A 20,865-nucleotide genomic window follows, 5' to 3' on the forward strand; every position below is an offset into this window, starting at 1 on the left:
TGGTGCTTTTTGTACTTTCTTTCTGAGTTGAATATTACCACACATAACAAACGTCGATGTGGAAACTGTGGGCCGCCGCACACTGTGTGGCGCTTCGAACCTTTGCAAAAAAAAAAAAGAAGACAGTTGGCCAATTACCTTGGCACGTTGGGCGATTTAACAACAGGACTCCTTGCGATGTGAACTCTGCGAGTCGTATTGTATTCTCATACAATAAGTTGGACCATATCACTTCTTTTAATCCTTAAAATAATGGAATGTCAGTAAAGGAAGACACAGGTTGCTACAGAAAGAGGACATGGGAGAGAATCAGGACAAAAAACATTGGTTATATTGGCCCGTTCACATTCATTGGAATCCCACTCCAGTCCATACGCTGCTCACATACATTTTAAATGACAAATATAGTGATGTTTGTAAAACACAAAATATGAACTGTACATACTATATTGGTATTATTTGGCTATGTGTGGTAGATGGCAGTGTCCCGTTGCTTGCTTTTTACCCATGGTACGACCCTTGCACCTATTGGCCTATTGGTGATCAGTGTGAGAGTTGTTGAGGAGCAAAATATGGAGCGCTAACACAAATGAGCACAAATACGAGGGGTGGGGGTCACAAGCGACTTGTAACACGGAAATGGGGGCGGTGGGAACAGGCAATTAAGAACAAGGAGAGAGGTGGTGGGGGCGGGGGTGGGGGTCACACACAACACAACAGGACAAGGTTGGAGTTCGCACTGCCGAATCCCACTGCCTTAGTGCAACCCGAATGAACAGTCCCGAAACAAATGAACCAAAAGTAATTATGGTGAAGTTCCCGAAAACACGAATGAATAAAATGGAGAAACGAATGAACGAATGGATGGATGATGGCTATAGCAAAGAACTAATTTAGCTGCACTAATCGAGAGGCAGTGGTACCAAGGGATTGGGGCTGACAAACACAACAAGACAAGACAAGACAAGGCAAGACAAGACAATACTCATGACACAGCCAGCCCCAGGCACTGGACCTCCCAATTGAAAACAACTGAGCCCTTTTAAACAGTGGTGGTTAAACTTTGCAGGTGGTGGCACCTGGAACTATTTGCTAATTGGGTCACTCTCCCCTGCACTGATTGGTCAGCTAATTTGTGAACAAGGGCCACCAATCAGCAAAGAGCAGGGGAGAGCTACAGCACACAGGCAAAGATTAACCCCAAAAAAACGGCAATGAAATATTGTGGACCGTAACAACCCAGAAATGGATTTTGTGAAAGCTTCCATGAATTTTGATTGGCTATAATTTGTGCTGCCACCATATCGTGCAACTAAGATTCACCGCAAAACCACTTGTGAAATCTTATGGCAGAACCCCACACACCGTGCGTGTGTTCAGTGGAGTTACACCGCATCGCTTGTTGTCTGGGGGGCCCCTAGGCAGAAGTTAAAAAAAAATGGAATCTGCCACACTTAATATCAGATTGTAATTACCGTCCTTGTGGAACTCTGCGGTGTATCAACTGTCACCTGTGAACACGTCACTGTTGTGCAAAGTTACAGTTTATTAATGTTGTCACCTTTTTATTGGAAGAGACATTTTCAGTCCCTCTTTTTTAGTGTTGGCTGTACTTTAAAGTGATTGTCTTGTAGCGCCCAGTCCCTTATCCTCAACATATTCAGTACATGCAAATGTGCATTACCAGACAGAGTGGTTGCATTCAATACTTAGCTGTCATGTTGAGTTTGCCCCCCCGAAAAAACCCATTCCTAAAATAGGCCCAGGAAAATAGGAAAAAGACAATGTGTCAGCAAGTGATGCAGGTCCTTCATCGGACACAGCACATTTAGTTTTCATTAAGAGTTAAACATGTACACGGAACGTTAATGGGGTTCAGAGGTAATGGTGTGCTTCACTGTATCTCATCGTGATAGATTAGCAACTCAGCACATGAGGGTGCTCCCGAAAGCAGAGGCATTAATGTGTTCTGCGGGAAGAACTGCTGGAAAATGTCTTTGTCCAAGGATTGGTGTTTACGATGCCATCTAATATCATCAGTGACATGAACATCAGCGAGCCACGTGGAGGAGGCTGCGGAGGGGAGGAAGAATGGAGTGAGAGGTCATCACGAGTGGCACCGTTTCATTAGGCGAGATGAGGCTGCTGCTGCATGGGGAGTGATGGCGAAGGTTGTTAATGCCTCCTCTGTCAGCCATGTTGGATTCTAGGCCATAAATTAATATCTCTCCTAAAAAGGGTTTTATTTGGGGATTTACTGGCTTCGCTTGAGTGTCTGTGGCATAAAGAGGTTATTTCGTTCTTTCTACTCTTGTGTCCTTTTCGTCCCACTTCAACTTCAAAAATCTTTAGAGAATCGGTGTTTGCGCTGTGCTGCAGGCTGACTTGTCACATTGAGCGTTCCTCTTCAATTTTTTTTTTCGCCAAGTGCAAAACCCAGCTGTCATTTGTGCCATTGTGCTCCGAAAGGACAGCTTCTGCGTCTCTGAGCAGTGGCGATGTAGTTCCCCTCCTTCACAGCAGGCCTCAAGGTGCCATTTAGCCGATCAGAGGAATAAAATATCCATTGTGTGTATTAGATATGAGATTTTATCTCAGAACACGGGTGGAGTTTGGGTCCTGGTTGAAGAGAGTCATATAACATAGTTTGAAGTGGCCCAATGACTTACGGGATTTATAGCTAACGGTCGGTCCAGCAACAGTGATTTTTAAAGGCTCATAATTAAGCGCTCGAGTGAAGACATGGACTGATCCCGCCAAGAGCACACAAGGCCGAGCTGTGTCATTACCAACTGTGCTCCACGTCACACACTCGCTCTCTCTTTCTCACCGTCACCACCCTTCTGTCATTTTACTTTAATTTTTTTTACTTCAGGGCAGCTCGATGTTTAAGGAATTTATCTTTACTACTTTTAATCCGATGTGGATGTTAGTATTCTCGTCTAAAACTGTGTTGGACCCCTGCTCAGATCTATTTTTGAGATCTGGTCTGATATTCAATACTGTGTCTGCCTCCGCAACCCCATTTGGTCCATTAGTAGCAGAACCTCACCTTACTCGCACAAATAAGATCCGTCATGTGACCAAAACCCGCACCTCATACCATGAAGTTCCTGTCGAAGCTGTTGAAAAATTGCTTTTCGGGTTTTAATGTGACAGTTTTAAAAAAAAGGTTTCCTTTCTTTTGTTGAAAATGATCTAACCCAAAACGTTCAGATAGTTTTAGGTAGAGGTTACTGGGATCCTTTTTGAATATATATATATATATATATATATATATATATATATATATATATATATATATATATATATATATATATCCACATCGGATTTTTTTTTTTTTTTAGGCATCCTTCTAAAACCTTTTTCTTTTTCCTCCAAGGTACTGAGCATGCCGCCACAGCGACACAACCTGCAGCCTTCTCTGACCTGTTACCTCACTTCTTGGTGGAGCCAGAGGATGAGTTCATAGTGAAAAACAAGCCAGTGATGCTCACCTGCCGATCCACTCCGGCGACGCAGATCTACTTCAAGTGCAATGGCGAGTGGGTTCACCAGGATGACCACTTGATTGTGCGGACTGTGGACCCAGCTACAGGTACATACAGACCATTTTATAGTCATGCTAAAAGTAACTTCCATCTGAAGCAGGTTAACTTTATTTTGAAATTTTTAATGGATGTGGTGGGGCCTTATGCAACTCTTTTGATTATAATACAAGGCTAAGCGGGGAGGTGAAGGAAAGTTTGCAATTTGCTCCTGATTACCACGCTCTATCAGGCTCTTGGCTTGTCCGCCAGCCTATTTAGCTCGCCGGGATCATAATAAGCACATTGGTTTCGGTCTCAGAAATCGCCATGATCACCTTGGAGACCTGTTTGGGGTTTTTTTCTCTCCGTTGCGCTGCAGTCCCCCACCTACACCATCAGTGCCATAAACATGCACGACACTGATGTTGTGTGATTCAGCAGCGATCTTCCACTGCAAGCCTGACATCTGACAAGAACGTGAAAATGACCGAGGCAAAAGGGAGCACATGCAAATGCCCCCCAAACCTTGGCAAATCATGCACATCAGCCATTATGCAAAAATCTATCTGCACTTGGTCTTGTATTAAACACCAAACAATAGTTTTAGCTGGTATTTAGGACGAAATATGTTTCATCTTACAATATCAGACAAAATGTTAAAGGCGTAACAGAATTTATTCTGCCTTGCTTCAGCATTCTGACACCAATGAATAACATTCTTTACAACACCTTTGATTTCTTTGTGCTGACCTCTCCCCTCCTGTGCCGGAACATTTTTATCCTCCCCAATAAAATCACATTTAGGATTTTTTTTTTTAATTCTCCGCTGTATGAGTGACTTTGAGTTATGATTTAAGCTTCAGTTCTCCACAGTATTGGATCTTATTTGTTTTGCCCTGCTGACAAACTACAGAGGAGAAGTTGAATCAGAAAAATAAGACATTTCCATCTGGTTCGTGCCAATGCAGTGCTGTATGACCACGCTTGCTCCGTGTGGAAGAGGAATAGAGTAACATATACAGAGCTCATCACCAAAATTAGGATTTTCCTTTTGGAGTCTTTATGTACCATGATATAAAATCTAGCAAGGTTTTAGATCAGCTTTACAATGATTCATGCTCAGGGCAGTCTAATCATAACACTGGGGAACAATTGGGTGGGCGGATGGGGGAGGGGGGTGAAAGGGTTGTATTGTGGATCAAAACTAAAATTGCAATGGTGAATCCAAAATTACAATTTCTTCTTTTGTAGCACATGAAGGTTTTTTTCTGCACAGCTTACCCTACAGATAAGTAAGATTCCATTGAGGAGCTGCTTAAGATTGGACTCTATGTGGGAGCTTGTTTGTGCAGTTGAAAATAGGTCAGTTCTATCAATATCTGCAAAGACAAAGCTAGCATAGTCGGAATTAAGAAGGTTATTGCTCGGTGTTCTGTTAACCTTGTAACCATGGTCATACCATTGTAACTTGTATTTCATTTTGTGCTGTTTTCTTTCGTTTTCAACGCTTGTAACCTTTCCACCATACACATTTATTTCATATGCTTTAAGAAAACTGGGAATGCCGAAGGTCAACAACTTGACGTGATAGAATTGGTGCATTGACTGCCATCAGATGAAGTGATGTTTACAAGGGATCTGTCAATTGAAAAGAGAACATTTTGTTTGTAGTTCTTGTAATAGTAGTTGGGGTGTTTATCTAATCAAAACTGCAGAGATTACTCTGTGTTTATTTGAAAGCGGTTTGTGTTTGGTGCCTGAAGCAGTCTTATTTGTTGCTGCAAGCAGCCCACATCAGAATCAGATTTTTTGGGCCAAGTATGCAGGAACCCACAAGAAATTTACTTCCCAGTAACAACCCGTTCAGAGGAACATAGACAAGACAACGCTAACCAACATGGGGGAGACAGAACGAGATGCCTGACGGGTCTCTGTTAAGTTTGTTAACATTGTGATTATGACATTGTTTGAACTTGAAAGTTTGATTTGGACTACAGTGTTTGTAAATACATAATAATAAATGTTCACAATCGATGATCATTTCATAGTAAGTCGTGTGCTCCATCAGTGTGGTGTCTTCAGACTGAGGCCATTGACGTATTGAGCTGACTGATCTATTATCAGTTGATCCGTTTATATGAGAGAATGGAATGATTAAATGCTTGAAGTTGAAATCAAATTTGATTGATCATTTCTGAGCGCAAATAGCATGTTTTGTGATGAAGGCGGCCAATAATTAGTTTGACACGAGGCAGTGTTACAGGAGTGCAACTCATTTGGCATTTCATCGGAACGCTATTTCAATTGCCAGGCCTCGCTGCCGCCACAATGTGCATATACGACAGCGACCCCGTTTGCATATAGATCCACTGTGGCCAAGAAGTGTTTTTATAAACCCAGTTTCTGCAAATAGTGACATAGGAAAACTTCAACCCTCCTTATCTGTGTTTTCAGCCGTTATAAACGAGGCCCTCAAGCGGCATCTAATTCTTCTACGGGGGGTGTCGCTGGCGATAGGTATCTATTTGCGGAGTGTTGTTTATTTGTTCAAATGTCACACTAACAACTAATTGGTACACAACATATATTAGGGGGCTCTTCACTATTTAAGGACATGGTATGCAAGTAGTGACAAGCCAAGAAAAAAGAGCCTCTGTGGCCTGGGTAAACGGTATTCAAATATGTGCTCTCTCTTTGTCTTTCGTACATGAACACAAGCAATTCTCTCAAGTCATTTAATTCGTATGACCCGTGTCATGAATGGCCCAGTGAATATGACTGCTTTTCTTCTCAGTGGACCAATCGCTTTTGGGGTCAAGCTTTCAAACAGGTTCAAATATTCAACAGCAGGTAGATGTTACTTGACCTACTTCTCCCTTTGTCGATAGTCAATACATGGCACGGAGGCTCTTTAGTGAATATTAAGTAGTGTATCGGCTTCTCCCCAGTTGTGACCTTGTCGAGTTGGCTGCTCAACTTTGATAAGATGATCATGAATTGTGTTGTCACAGCACTGCCATAAACTACACTTTGAGGAAACATCATATTACCAATGCGGCGTTACTCTGTCAGCCATTAATGACAACGAGCCAATTCATCATATAGTAAAGAGCCCTTATAGTCAGCATTTATTTTTCATTCAAATGAATCTCTCTTGCACGGTCATCACACTCAATGGAGTTCCACCTTGCAGCAGTGGCAGTCTCTCTGCGCTCCCACTATCTTTGATGTCTATATGTCTCTTGCGGGAGCGGTGCAGTTGTGAAGGACACATGACTGTCCATAGGTATGACTGCTCCAAAGCACCCACATCGATCTCGCAAACACCTAGGCTGTTTAATGTCACTGCCGCCCTGAGGAGTTTACGGATGGGTCTCTCTTATTCCCCTTCAAGCCAGAAGATGAGACGAGCTCACATCCGTGTTTGTGTTATTTACCGATACACTCTCGAGGGGATATTGAAAGGTTAGGATTGGGAAGCATAGTTATTTATTTAGTTATGGAAAAAGCACCACGTCTGTGTGCAGTACAGACTTGCTAGGCTGTCCTCACACCTCGGTCGTCACACTGGACTCCAAACTTAGATTTGTTGCCAGGCAACAAGACTTCTGTTACAGCGGAAACTGGCCGCTATCAACGTCGTGCCATGATGAGTTGGATGGAAACCCACGTTTCTTGACAATTTACACAGTGGAAAAGAGTGGACAATCACCTTGTGAAAATAGCCCGAGAGGAACTTTGTGATTTGTTCCACCTGAATTCGTTGCATTCTCTGCCCACGCCCCGTGCAGAAATGCAGAAGAAATGCAAATTCCCTAACAGCAGCTTGATACATCAGCCTCTGTTTCATTGGTTGGTTGCCGTGTGGTCACGTTGGGCGTCAAAACACTGCTGGAAGTGGTGGCCTGTGTTCAATTTGAAAATCTTTCATTTCACTATTTGATGGATGAATGACCGAGCAACCATCAATCACAGAGTTTGGTTTTGCACAAGAGCTAGAGGTATAACACCCAAAACTATCAATATTATATGTTTTGATATATGGTAGTCTGCCCCACAGTCACAGTGGTCCTAGGTTTGTCACTGTTAATATTTTTGTTGAACCAAGAAATAGTGAAGGAATATTACTGCTGGTCACCCAAGTGAGTCTGATTGGGAGGCAAAGAATTTGCAAGCCCTGGGGCTTTACCTTAATACAGGTGCATGTTAAACATAAATTAGAACATGTTCCAGTGAATTAAAATTGACATTCTGAATGTAAGAGCAATAACTGGCTGTAACACCACGCCGTGATGTGACAATAACATGTGCTGCATATTACAGAATAACAACTTGAGACAATTTATTGAATTGTTGCCAGATTCCATGGATATTGTTTGTTAGTTAAGAAAATGTTCAAGACTGGTGGGGGGTTTCAACTGTTTTTTGTTTTAATCACAATGCTGCATTTCTGTCCATTGATGAGTTATGGTTTGATATACCGTATTTTCACGACTATTCGACGCATCGTACTAATGGCCGCAGTCTCATTAATGGGTGACATTTCTGTATTTTACACATACACAGGACGCACCGTACGAATGGCCGCAGTTTTACAGTGGTAAAACATACGCCAGCTTAAACATACGGCATGCATGCGCGCACTCTAACACGTTAGCTTGAAGCATACGGTAGCATGCCAAGACATACAGATAAGATAAAAACACGTTTTTAAAAAGGCAACGAAAGCAGAACTGAGTTCGGGTGTATTTTATTTAGCCATCGTACAATGTTCTCACGTTTATCGATCAATCATCACCCAGAAATCCATCAAAGTCCTCATCCTCTGTATCAGAAGCAGAGGACTGCGCATCTCAGTTGTCATTGAACGCATCACATGCTAGTGTGAGTTGCTACGCATTGCCGAGCGGAAAGAAGGAGTAGCAACAGCAAAGTCAACATTTCTCTCGTGTGAAGCTTTCCCACATTTGAAAGTAAAGAACAGAGCGAAACATGGTGGCAGCGTGTGTGTGTGTGTAGAAAGAATTGAACAATTGTGCAAGTACCGTAATCCATCAAAAACGCAGCGTTCCCTCTCGTTGTTGCATATTGTGGCGTAACTCGCCAAGCGCTGCCTCTCACTCTTTGTAAAGTTGTGTTTGCCACCGATCATCCATTGTTCCCATGCCGTTCGCAACTTTACTTTGAACGCCCGGTTGATGCCAATGTCCAGCGGTTGGAGTTCTTTAGTCAACCCTCCGGGAATAACGGCAAGCTCAGAGTTCATTTGCTTGACTTGTTTTTTTTCACCGCTGCTGTGAGATGGGCATGCATGCCAAAAGCATAACCGGTGGCTTTAAGTTTGAACTGAGCTTCGTAGGCGTGTCTTTTTGTCGAATTTATTTTCAGGGGTTCTTAGAAACCAAAACCGGAGTTGTTTTGCAACAATGCACATTGCCACACTCTATACAAGTGTTGGTACTGGCTTGAGGCGTCCACTTACACGCCCACCCTTCACCATTGGCGGACTAGCTTGCCTGTCTTCTCTCTCCCTCTCTCTCTCTCTGTCTCTCCCTCTCCATATATGTATATATACACGCCCACCCTTCCCTGATTGGCCGACTTCTTTCCCGCATGCCTGGCCACAGTCACTTCTGCCTTTTCTCTATATAAACAGCGTGTCGGCTGGCAGTCAGATTTTGGAACTCAGCGCATATAAAGGACGCTCCGCACGATAAGGCGTCCTGTCCATTTTGGAGAAAATTTAAGACTTTTAATGGCGCCTTATAGTCGTGAAAATACGGTAAGTCAATTCAGATCTAGTTATAAACTCAATGGAAATATGCTGTAACTTGTCAGCAAATTCAGTAAAAAAGTCAATTACAGGATGTCGTTATGTGGAAAATGAACTAGAAAAATTCCTTGCAAATCATCAAGAGCTTACAACGGGTAGTACTAAGATCAAACCTTTGCATCGCATCTAAAACAAAGACCCATGACCAACATTTTACGTTCAGAGAATATAGTTGCCTTTGATCTGGCTACGGTGTCTGAGATAAAGATCAATCGCAGCCCCAGATAGGAACAGAGTAGGGTTTCATTTGAAAGGTACTTGCGGTCGTCTTTAATGGCCTTACATTTGTCATCGATTCAAACAGGGTACTGTAGGATACAATGAGATAGGCAATGTTAGTGCCGAGTGATTCCTCTTTCTCCTAGTCTTAATTAAATGAATTAAATCGAGTCTATTAAGACATACTCAATTAACCCTATTGTGTTAAATCCATTCATGTACTGTATGTTAGATTTGTTAGCAACAGGGCCAGACATTTGACTACGTTTCCTCAGTGAGTATGAGGACTATGAAAGAGAATCGTTTACCTAAATAAATTTCGGTCAACGTCATAGTGAAGGGCTGTGTGAACATTTGCGCAACTTCATGTTGTCCTTTAGGCCATGATCTTCTTCAGACTGAATGTGTGATGCCTGTGCTGGTCGCGGCCATGTGATGAAGTGTGTTTTGCCACAATTCCTGCAGGACACAATTAATCAACAATCAGTTCTATGCAAATGGTGTTGTCATACTCTACAGTCGATTCATCCATTCAAATTCCTGTGAAAGAAACTGAGATTGATGTGTTAGTTGGGTGAATAATGGAATCCCCAAATTGTAATTCTTTCTGTTTGCATTTGTGTAAATATAACTCGACGGGTCGGACCGACGCTATCGTCAACCTCACACAGCAGAGCAGAGAGATGATGCCAAAAAGCCGGTTGTTTCAGCAATGTAACAATGTGGCCAAACACTGCAGAGGCAATTTTCGACTAACCCCTATCTCAGTGAGTTCCCCGCAGAATCAAATGCCAGTGTATCTGCCGGTTTAAATTACCACCTGAATCACCTGTGACGTGGAGATGGGTTTGTTTCAAACTCACAGGCACAGGTGGTTGCCAACATGACCTGTGGATAATTATCTGTCGCAGACATAACCTCTGCCCTCATCAGGTGACTTTGTCGACTGAAACCAATCCAATCATGGACTGCAGACAGACTGCAGCAGCTGCAAAACGTCCACTTTCAGTATTACACCTTTCAAACTTTGACTCAAGCAGCCGTATCACACGGATTTCGTATGCTAGGTTCAACCCTTCCCCCATTGGTTTCAGATGAGGGATGAATTGAGTTTGCCATCCCATTCCCATCCATGTTGGTAATGTGAACAAGGTCGGGGACAGTAATTCTCAATGGTTCTAATTGAAAAGCTATTGCTTTGAAAATTCTTCCCAATACATAGGTGCACTATTATAGTGCTCCGGCGTGGTGTGCCCTCGACCCCGTCGCCTCGTGCTTGCTAACAGTCGTTGGCTCTCCCATCGTGCCACGGCATTTCTACCCTGCGCGCCTTTCTCGGGGAGGAATTCAGCGAAACCTTTTGAGGGAATTCCCCCGGGCTCGGCGATTGACAGAGGGAAGCCCTCCCATTGCTACTTCCACAAGGATCGCGTTGTTAAACGCCCGGTCGCTGACGAACAAGACCCATATTCTGAGGGAGTATTTTCTTTCCAATGACTTGGATTTTTTGTGTCTGACGGAGACTTGGGCAGGTACCGGTGAGTACAAAGCTTTGATTGAATTGTTACCACCTGACTGTGATTTCCTCGATACCCCGAGGACATCAGGACGTGGTGGAGGTACGGTAAGCATTTTTAAGAACAATTTCAAATGTAAACGGTGCACATTCACCACATCTGCCAACAGCTGTGAAGCAACCTTCTTTGAAGTTGGTCGTGTTTTCCCGGTGCTTTGTGCTGTCATTTACCGTCCTCCTAAATACAACAAAGACTTTTTAAGCGACTTTTCAAGCTTTCTTGCGGAAATCAGGCTGAGATATGATCGTATTCTCCTAATGGGGGATTTTAATATCCATGTATGTTGTCCGGAAAAAACGCTAGCAAAAGACTTCTTAAGACTTATCGACTCTTTTAATTTTGTGCAGTATGTGACCAGCCCGACACACGAACAAGGACATATTTTAGACCTTGTCCTTGCTCATGGTATAACGGTGTCAAATCTGGAAGTCCTTGAAAATGGAATTTCTGATCACATGGCAGTTTTATTTGACGTAGTCTTATCGGATGCTGCTGTGAAATCTGGCGCTCCTAGTTGTAAACGCCGAATTCTTAACCCTCACACTGCTAGTCGTTTCTCTGATGCCTTTAATAACCTTTGCGTACCCTCGTCTAACACAGAGGAACTCACCTCTTGGTTCGACTCGTCATGCCGGGCCATCCTGGATTTGGTGGCTCCTTCAAAAATTGTGCTGCCAAAGCCTAAACCCGAGCCATGGTTTAACGACATTACCCGCGCAGCTAGGCAGGAGTGTCGCAAAGCTGAACGCAAGTGGAAAAGAGACAAATTGCATGTCTCTTCTCAAATTTGGAAAGACAGCTGGCGTATCTACCAGCTCACAGTAAAAGAGGCCAAAAGAGAATATCTGTCGGACCTTATTCTAGCCAACCGTCACAACCCTCGTGCACTATTTAAAACGATAGATTCTGTACTCAAACCCCCTCTGCCTACTTGCTCGGATTCTTCAGCCGAGATGTGCAACAGATTCCTTCAGTTCTTTATTGATAAGGTCTCTACAGCTAGGATTCCGGTCCCAAATACCGCATCTGACCCCTCTGTCCATGTTCCATGTTCAGCTGTCCTAAATTCTTTTGATACTGTGTCCTTGGCGCTTTTGGAGGATGTAGTTCGCCAGACGAAGCCATCTGGCTCCCCTTGCGACTCTCTTCCCCCACGCTTCTTTCAGGAGGTTCTCCCGAGTGTTGGTGCATCGGTCTTGGATATCATCAACAGCAGCCTTTCTTCTGGTGTAGTTCCCCAACAGTTTAAACATGCTGTGGTCCAACCCTTGATCAAGAAACCTGGTCTTGATCCAGATGAGCTGTCAAGTTACAGACCCATTTCCAAACTGCCTTTCATTTCCAAAATTCTGGAAAAAGTGGTGCACATGCAGTTGAAACTTTTCTTGGATGAACATAACATCTTGGAGGTCTTCCAGTCAGGTTTCAAGACGATGCATAGCACGGAGTCAGCCCTGTTACGCGTTTCTAATGACATCCTCCTGGCAAATGACTCTGGAGACCACGTGTGTCTGGTTTTATTGGACTTAACTGCAGCATTTGATACAGTGGATCACAGTATTCTGCTGACTCGTTTGCAGCACTTGGTGGGCATTGGCGGGAGTGCTCTTGATTGGTTTAGGTCCTATCTAGCTGACAGGACCTTTTGTGTCAGCCTTGGCTGCTCTGAATCACGCACTGCTCCCCTGTCATGTGGTGTTCCACAGGGCTCAATTCTGGGGCCTCTGCTGTTCTCGCTGTATCTGCTCCCATTGGGTTCCATCTTAAGGAAACATGGTATTCCTTTCCACTGCTATGCAGATGACTGCCAGATCTATGTCCCACTGAGCAAGAAAGACACCTTCTCATTAAGGCCACTCCTATCCTGTCTGGAAGAAATCAAAACCTGGATGGCACAAAATTTCTTGAAGTTCAACGAAAAGAAGACAGAGGTGATATTGTTTGGCCCCAGTGGACCTTGTACATTCCATCCTGTAGACTTGGGCCCCCTATCTCCTTATCTGAAATCAACGGTCTCAAACTTGGGACTTAAACTGGACAGTGATTTCAAACTCGATCAGCAAATTGGTGCCGTTGTTAAATCCAGCTTCTTTCACCTTAGACAGCTGGCCAAAATAAAACCTCTCCTCTCACATGAACACTTTGAGACAGTAATTCATGCCTTTGTCACATCCCGGCTCGATTACTGCAATGCCCTTTACTTTGGAGTCAGCCAGTCCTCCATTAAGCGGCTTCAGAATACCGCTGCTCGCCTCTTGACTGGTACTCGTAAGAGGGAGCATATAACTCCTACTTTGGCATCCCTTCACTGGCTCCCCATTCATTTTAGAATTATTTTTAAGATCCTCCTCTTTGTTTTCAAATCTCTGAATAATCTCGCGCCACCTTACCTCTCTGAGCTCATACGCCCCTACACCCCTGCCCGGCGCCTCAGGTCTGTGGACCAGTCTTTGCTAGACGTACCAAGAACTAAACTGAGGCTCAGAGGGGATCGAGCCTTTTCTGTTGCTGGTCCATCTCTCTGGAATGACCTTCCACTGAACATTCGGCAAGCCTCCTCGCTGCCCATCTTTAAAGCCCTCCTCAAAACTCACTTGTATTCTTTGGCGTTTCACTCAGCATGACTTAGATTTGCTATTGGTTTTACTGCTTGGTGCTTTCTACCGCCTTATTACTTATTACTGATTCGTCTTACTGTTTATTGTGTATCTTAAATCGCTCCATGTACAGCACTTTGTATGCAGCGATGGCTGTTTGAAAGTGCTCTATAAATACTGTTGACTTGACTTGACTTATTATGGCGTTGTAACAATTAACTCATTTACACCCTTTGACGTATAAATACGTCAATTAGTGCATAGCCGCTCCCTCCCCATGCCGTATTAATACGTCAATCACGTTTTTTCATGGGGGAGGGTGCAAGAGAGTCTGATGCAACTTCTCACCACAGGATTAGGCTTGACGGCAATGTTAAATAGCAAAAAAAAAATGGACATCGGGTGGCAGTAGTGCAAAAATCAACCAGCATCACGCCGCAGAAGTAGTAGAAAGGGCGTACAGTGATGGAGGGGCGTATGTGGATTGTGGTTTGGAACATTAGCAACTAGCAACGATGGAGAAAAGGAAATATCTAACTAAAAATGAATTTTTTTCTGTATAAAAGCGTCCTCGAAACAAAACAACAAAGGAGATGGTGTTTGTGTGGAAGAGAAAATGACGCTTCGGTCACGTAATCGAAAGCGGCACCCATCAAACGAACGTCGGCCTGCACAAACATGGCATGCTACACGCGGCCCGCATAGCTCACGCCGAGATTCGAGTTCATCTGATGAAGATGAACATGCTCCACGTCAGCGATCATCGCTTGGCAGAGCGTTTTTTTGCCTCCCGATGCCCCACATCACCCACAAATCATCTCCCCGGCGACTTCCAGTGATGACGGCAAAGAGGCTGCATTGCTTCGCATGGCCGACGCCGGGCACACGTCAGCGATTCGTTGGAATCGTCTCGTAATGACGACGACGAAAACGCTGAATTGGAGAGTGATTTGGATCCCGATATGTCGGACGAATACGTGCCTTCGGACATAACGGAAAGCAGCTGAGAGTCCTGAGCCAGAGCCGCTGGAACGAGGAGGTAACTGCTGACCAGCTTGCAAGTTCCCATTCAAAACTTCATCACTTCTTATGCCTCCTCAGTCACTTTTATGTACCGCTACATTCCCCGCTATACTATGAAGTTGCCAGTAACACTAATCATTTATGTATGGTTGATGCATCTCGTAGATATGGATGAAGATATGTGCCGTAAATGTGCCGACTTGCATGTTGCCATAGGTTTTAAAAAAAACAAAACAAAAAAAAACAGGACACATTTGGTCCGCTCAGCTCTGCTAAAACCACTAGTGTTAAATTCATATTCCATTTCATTTCAAATTGTATGCTGAGCAACGTGGAATGAATGGTGTAAATAGCATTGTGTATGTGTGTGTGTGAGAGATATTGAAATGCAAGTGGAAAGCAACAATAAAAGATTGAAAAATAAAAGTGTGGTAATTGTACATACTTCTATAAATTACAGATTGTCCAACCAGAAGCCAAAAGATGATGAATGACTCCTTGCTTTGGTGGTGGAAAGAAAGATACCGCGGTGTAAATAAAATTATTGTACCTCACTCTGCAGCAAGATATATTTGCAACTTTTTATGTTTCTATAATTTATACAGTAGGTCGTGCATCTGGACGTGGTGGGATGAATCAATGTGGTGACAAACTGGATGGAAGCCAAAAAACATCTTCTCCACAGCTGCACTTTTGTTCATAGTTCAATAGTTTTGTTGTGTGCAAATAAATTATTTTGCTACAAAAACATTATTTGTAATGTTATTTTGCAGGAGGAACACATTATTGAGGTATTTGAGCTGTCACAAAAGCAAAAAATAGTGTATTTCAAGCAACCTGAAATGATGCTTGAAATGCATGCTTTTACAAAAAGCTCATTTTCTCTGGATTTCTGCAGAAAATCGGCCTTTTCCATAAAACTTAGCAGTTTTCTAATGCTGATTGCCAAATAACGGAGAAAGATAGAAACAAACTTTTTTTCTGCTGAAAGAAGAGAGTCTCACCTTTCTTTTGGCAGGTTGCATGTATATATAGCCATAGATCAGAAAATTCTGTGGGCCTTGCAAATCAGTCAAAATTCTGTAAAATGTGAGGGATTGAGGGGGTTGCTCCAGTGAAAAGGGGTGATATTCAATGAGTTAAGTATCTTCGCAACGAGAGAAGTAATCCTACCATCAACCAACTTTGCTGTTGGGAAATCTGTTAAACTCCATACTCCAGAATTTCCACTTTTTCACAGGGGTCCGTTTTGTTGATGTACTCTTTCAAGTTGATCCTTATTCTCCTTGCTGATAGTTTAATACTGAGAAGTAAATACAGGAGCCTCTCGTTCTCCCATGTTGTTTTTTGTGTGTCTCGTTCTGAATAATGCATTCGATACAGCTAGGTTTTTGTTGGCAGGCCTATTTTAAAGTAGAAAAGAGGTAGCTCTCTACACTATTATCGTGTGTCGATTTCCTTCTTTGAACTGATGAACAAGCGGTGAGGCTTTGGCCTCAGTATCAAGAGCAACATCTGTGACTTACTGAAGGATACTTTGACAATGGGAATGTGTATGTTTGAGACATATTGCACCGCCACATTTCTACGCATGCACAGGGACAATTGCTTGAAGAAGCGACTTTGAACATGAAAGGGAAAGAGATGTCACAATTTGTCCTTCCTCTCCTGGTATCGATTTCTGTGATTGATCCATGCTTGAGTCTATCGCTTCCTATTACCTACCCTCAGTAATTTACCTCAATTGTTGTGGCTGTGACGGTTTCCAAAGTCTCCGCTGGCTCTGTGCCTTTCCCAGGTCGCCCTTTATGGAAGAGGAGGACTGGGGATGTCTGGTGAGTCTTCATAAAGATATATCCCCTCTGAACAAATCAATAGTGACAGTGTGTTTGCGTAGATTAGGGGGTTCTCCCGCTCTATGATTTCTCATCAGACACATGATGAGGAGAGGGGAGATAGGCATTTGAGCAGAGGCTTCCATGGGCCAGACTGATTTGATTGTGTTTGCATTTCATCTGCCAGCATTGATGGAAATGATTTTGATCCCTGTGCAGTATTGCCAGCCGTACGAAGAAGCCTCTCAGGTGGAAAACGCATGCATTTCATATTCCTATTTCAATAAACCTACGCAACTGCTTTATCAAGGCCCGGGCCGATGCGGTGTTCTTTGTTGATTGAGCTGGTTGTCAACAAGCCTTGGTAGATGCAGAAAAATCAAAGTGGTACAGGTTTGCTGTGTGCCTTATGAAAAAAAATTGGGAGTCACAATATGAAACAACATGCAGCGTATTATATTCACTTTTTAATAACTTTGATCCTCTGTAACCATGCCCTCTCACCCTTTTATCAGGACCACCACCTAGCTTCCATCCGTCCCTGTCACACCACGATGACGGTAAATCTTTTAAAACCATCGATCACTTTCTTATTATAACTAACAATGTGTCATGGCACCATAGCCCCCCCCCCCCCCCTTGTGTATGTAATATCAATTTGTATCAAAGATGTCTTTTCTGATTGACTTGATCCTGGACTGTAATATAATGACATATTTAATTTCTGAGCCAAAGGGAAGATAATCTAGGCTTAGCACAAACAATTTTTGACCTTTATTTTAATATCTCACTGCTTAACACGTCACACCTCTCATCCTCCTCTCTTTCTCTCACCCATATGGACACTGATATTGAATTTCCAGAAGATTCCTTTTGTCAGCTCACTCTTTTGCTGTCGAAGCCTCGTGGTGAGACTAGGCTGGAACCATCGTAATGGTTGTGGAGAGACACAGCAGTGATTAAACCTGATCTTTAATAGCAGGTTGAGGAGCAGTCGTGCTGCAATTTAACCAAAATCTGATAATGAACCAGAGGAAATAAGGCAATCACAGTGAAGGAGACAATATAGTTCTAAATGAACAAAATGGCCTTTTACCACCTGCTAAGCATCGATCAGTGGCAGAGGGGACTAATTGATAATGCGTTATTCGTAGCTGCCTCATAATGGAGCTTGTATTTCATCCTGTCCTTGGTCTGTGGAATGGAGGAGGAAGGATTTGGCCATGCATCCAACAAAACAGATGGTAAGGAAAATTGTTCCCATAACACATCTGCCAATGTGTTCTATTCGGCTTCTCAGACAGGTCAGCTCAGTGTGTTTATGTGTGCATTGTGCACGCATGCAAGCGCAATTGATAGATTCATACCACAAAGTAATCCCGAAGAAATTTAGCAGGAAACAATCCAAACACCTCAGTGCCATGTGTGCTTTTCATCTGTGACTATTCTGCCAATGGCAAAACATCATAGCAATATTCATCCAAAAAATGTTGGCCCCGCTCTACTGAAAGTGTTTCGCCACTGACACATTTTTCCAACTTTCACAAACTATATCGTGCCCAAATGAAAGAATCCAGAAACTTGAAAAAAAAATTATGTCAGACAAATGCGTTGGTATCAGCAAAAATGTGTAGGTTTCTGTCATTACATTATTTTTTAAATCCATCCACTCATCCAATTTCTGATCCACTTATCTTTACAAGGGTTGCGGGTGTCATGGTTCTGTTTGTGGCCAACAGGTGGCACTGTAGGGCTCCGCCTGCAACTGCACACCTGTTGGTCATTGTGTCATTAGTTGTCTGTTATAAAAGGTCTCCCGGCACGACCGCTAGGTGTTGGGTCATTGTTTATGTCATGGTTCTGTTACTGTTAGGTTTTTTTTTTTTTGCTTCAGTCATGGTTTTGGTTTGCTACTTTGGATTATTTTTGTTTTCAGGACTTTGTTTAGGATTTTGTTTTCTCTGTGTTTTAATACAATTTGCCAACTTCGTCCTGCTCCTTCCTCTTTCATGCATTTATGGGGTCCTCCACCACCACCACCACCGCTCGTGACAGCGGGGGGCGCTGGAGCCTATCCCAGCCGTCTTCGGGCAGTAGACTATTGGCGTAACTGCCAGATCACAGTAAAAGAGGCCAAAAGAGAATATCTGTCAGACCTTATTCAAGCTAACAGTCACACTTGGATTCTTCACCCGAGATGCGCAACAGATTCCTTCAGTTTTTCATCATCATCATCATCATCATCTTCCGAGCCGCTTGATCCTCACTAGGGTCGCGGGGGGTTTTGGAGCCTATCCCAGCTGTCTTCGGGCAGTAGGCGGGGGACACCCTGAATCGGTTGCCAGCCAATCGCAGGGCGCACAGAAACGAACAACCATTCGCACTCACACTCACACTCACACTCACACCTAGGGACAATTTAGAGTGTTCAATCAGCCTGCCACGCATGTTTTTGGAATGTGGGAGGAAACCGGAGCACCCGGAGAAAACCCACGCATGCCCGGGGAGAACATGCAAACTCCACACAGGGAGGCTGGAGCTGGAATCGAACCTGGTACCTCTGCACTGTGAAGCCGACGTGCTAACCACTGGTTACCGGGCCGCCCTCAGTTTTTCATTGATAAGGTTTATACTAGTGATGGGTCCATGAGGCCTCATGAGGCGTGTCGACACACTGACACACTGTGTTGATACTGTGCTGATACTGTGTCACTGACCACTGCCACCTGCTGGACCTTCAAGATCCCTGCATCCAACCCACTCAACAGACTTTACTGACTGATAATTTTTTTGTATATTGAACATATAAAATATACAATTCGGTAATAAATTGGCAAAAAGTGAAGGTAAGATATAAAAAAAGGAAAAGAAAATAGTCATCATCACAAATATGTGTTCAAAGGAGTAGAAAGAAGTTAAAAAACCCTAGAGTCCTACCCCTTCTGAGATATGAATTGATCATTTTTCAAAATAGAAAAGAAAGTCTACATATCAACAAATGCTTTTACCCTTATGTATGCTGTACTTATACATTTTTACAACTTTAGGTTTGTATATACAGTACATACTCATTGGAGCACAAGTATATGTCGATTTTCTCATATTCATAATGGATGCTACATTTCATTAATATATTAAATAATCTCATCAATGTATTCCTGATGTATTGCTATATTTCATGGGTGTATCGAATTTATTAGCTTAATTCTGATTTGTGTAGTTGTCTTGTACTACTCTCAAATTCATTTTTAATCTCAGCAAGAGAGTTACTCATTTTACTGGTCCGTTTCAGAATCATTCCACAGATTTACACCTATTACAGATACACTCCTTTGCGTGATGTTTGTTCGTGTTTTGGATTTTTCTGTATAGGTTAGTACCCCTTAAATTATGACAACTTTCTCGAATTTTAAAAAGCTTCTGGATGTTTTGGCAAAGGAGGTTATTGTGTGCTTTGTACATTAATTGGGCGATTTTGAAGTCAACCAGGTCATGAGATTTCATTAATTTGATAAACAGTGGATTTGTGGGTTCCGTCTATTTGGAGCCAGTGATTGTTCCGATTGCTTTGTATTGTAGTTTTAAAACAGTGTTTTACTGGCATTTCCCCATATTTCCACACAATAGGTCAAATATGGAAGTAATAAAAGTGTGTACAAGGATTTCTTATTCAGCACATCCTTAGTTTTGGGAGGATCCCTATGGTTTGGGATATTTTTCTTTATTATGTAGCTGCCAGCACGGTTTTGCATCTACAACTGTTCCAAGACATTTTCATAAGGTCATTCATCGATTTGATGAAGTGTATACAATATCATTCACATCCATGCATTCATTTTGCAACATTCAATGTGTTCAAATAATGTGAAGATCATTTGAATGAGGATGCTTGTGGGCTTTGATTTCACATTTTTATTGAGAAAAATAAGATGCTCCAATGTTTTAAACTTCAGCCTGTTGCGTCTTTTACAAGCGATTTCTCCTGCTGTGGAGAACACACGCTCACAAGGGACGGATGTGGCTGGCGTACAAAGGAACTCCTTTGCGAGGTGGGAGAGGTTTGGGAAAGAAGTGTGTTGGTCCTTCCAGTACAGCTGCTTCCTGGAACCTTGATTGTCAAACATGGAGTGGAGAGTCAACCAATAATAATTACTGATTGTCAATTAATCATCAACATAGCAACCGTGAAAAGATGAGTGAACGTTTGTATACCTGGCGTAATACCGGGTGTATCGCGAACTTCATTCTCAT

General features: G+C 42.9%; 1 protein-coding gene and 2 long non-coding RNA genes across 8 annotated transcripts in view; 2 read left to right on the plus strand and 1 right to left on the minus strand.

Annotated features, from left to right (window-relative positions):
- The window catches only part of unc5a (unc-5 netrin receptor A), a 207,462-nt gene that overhangs the window by 87,947 nt on the left and 98,650 nt on the right, over positions 1-20,865 (plus strand). For all 6 annotated transcript variants that reach the window (XM_052073821.1, XM_052073831.1, XM_052073840.1 and 3 more), the window contains exon 2: positions 3,383-3,598. In XM_052073821.1, the coding sequence (XP_051929781.1) occupies positions 3,383-3,598 (216 nt within the window). The remainder of the gene's footprint in view (positions 1-3,382; positions 3,599-20,865) is intronic.
- Positions 1-20,865, minus strand: part of LOC127608325 (uncharacterized) — a 77,873-nt gene that overhangs the window by 52,338 nt on the left and 4,670 nt on the right. The window lies entirely within an intron of this gene.
- Positions 13,975-15,527, plus strand: LOC127608352 (uncharacterized). The gene is made up of 2 exons (XR_007964254.1): positions 13,975-14,795; positions 15,240-15,527. It is a non-coding gene; the product is annotated as an uncharacterized LOC127608352 (long non-coding RNA).

This window comes from Hippocampus zosterae, chromosome 1 (genome assembly GCF_025434085.1).
Source record: "Hippocampus zosterae strain Florida chromosome 1, ASM2543408v3, whole genome shotgun sequence".
In the NCBI taxonomy this organism is placed as follows: domain Eukaryota; kingdom Metazoa; phylum Chordata; class Actinopteri; order Syngnathiformes; family Syngnathidae; genus Hippocampus; species Hippocampus zosterae.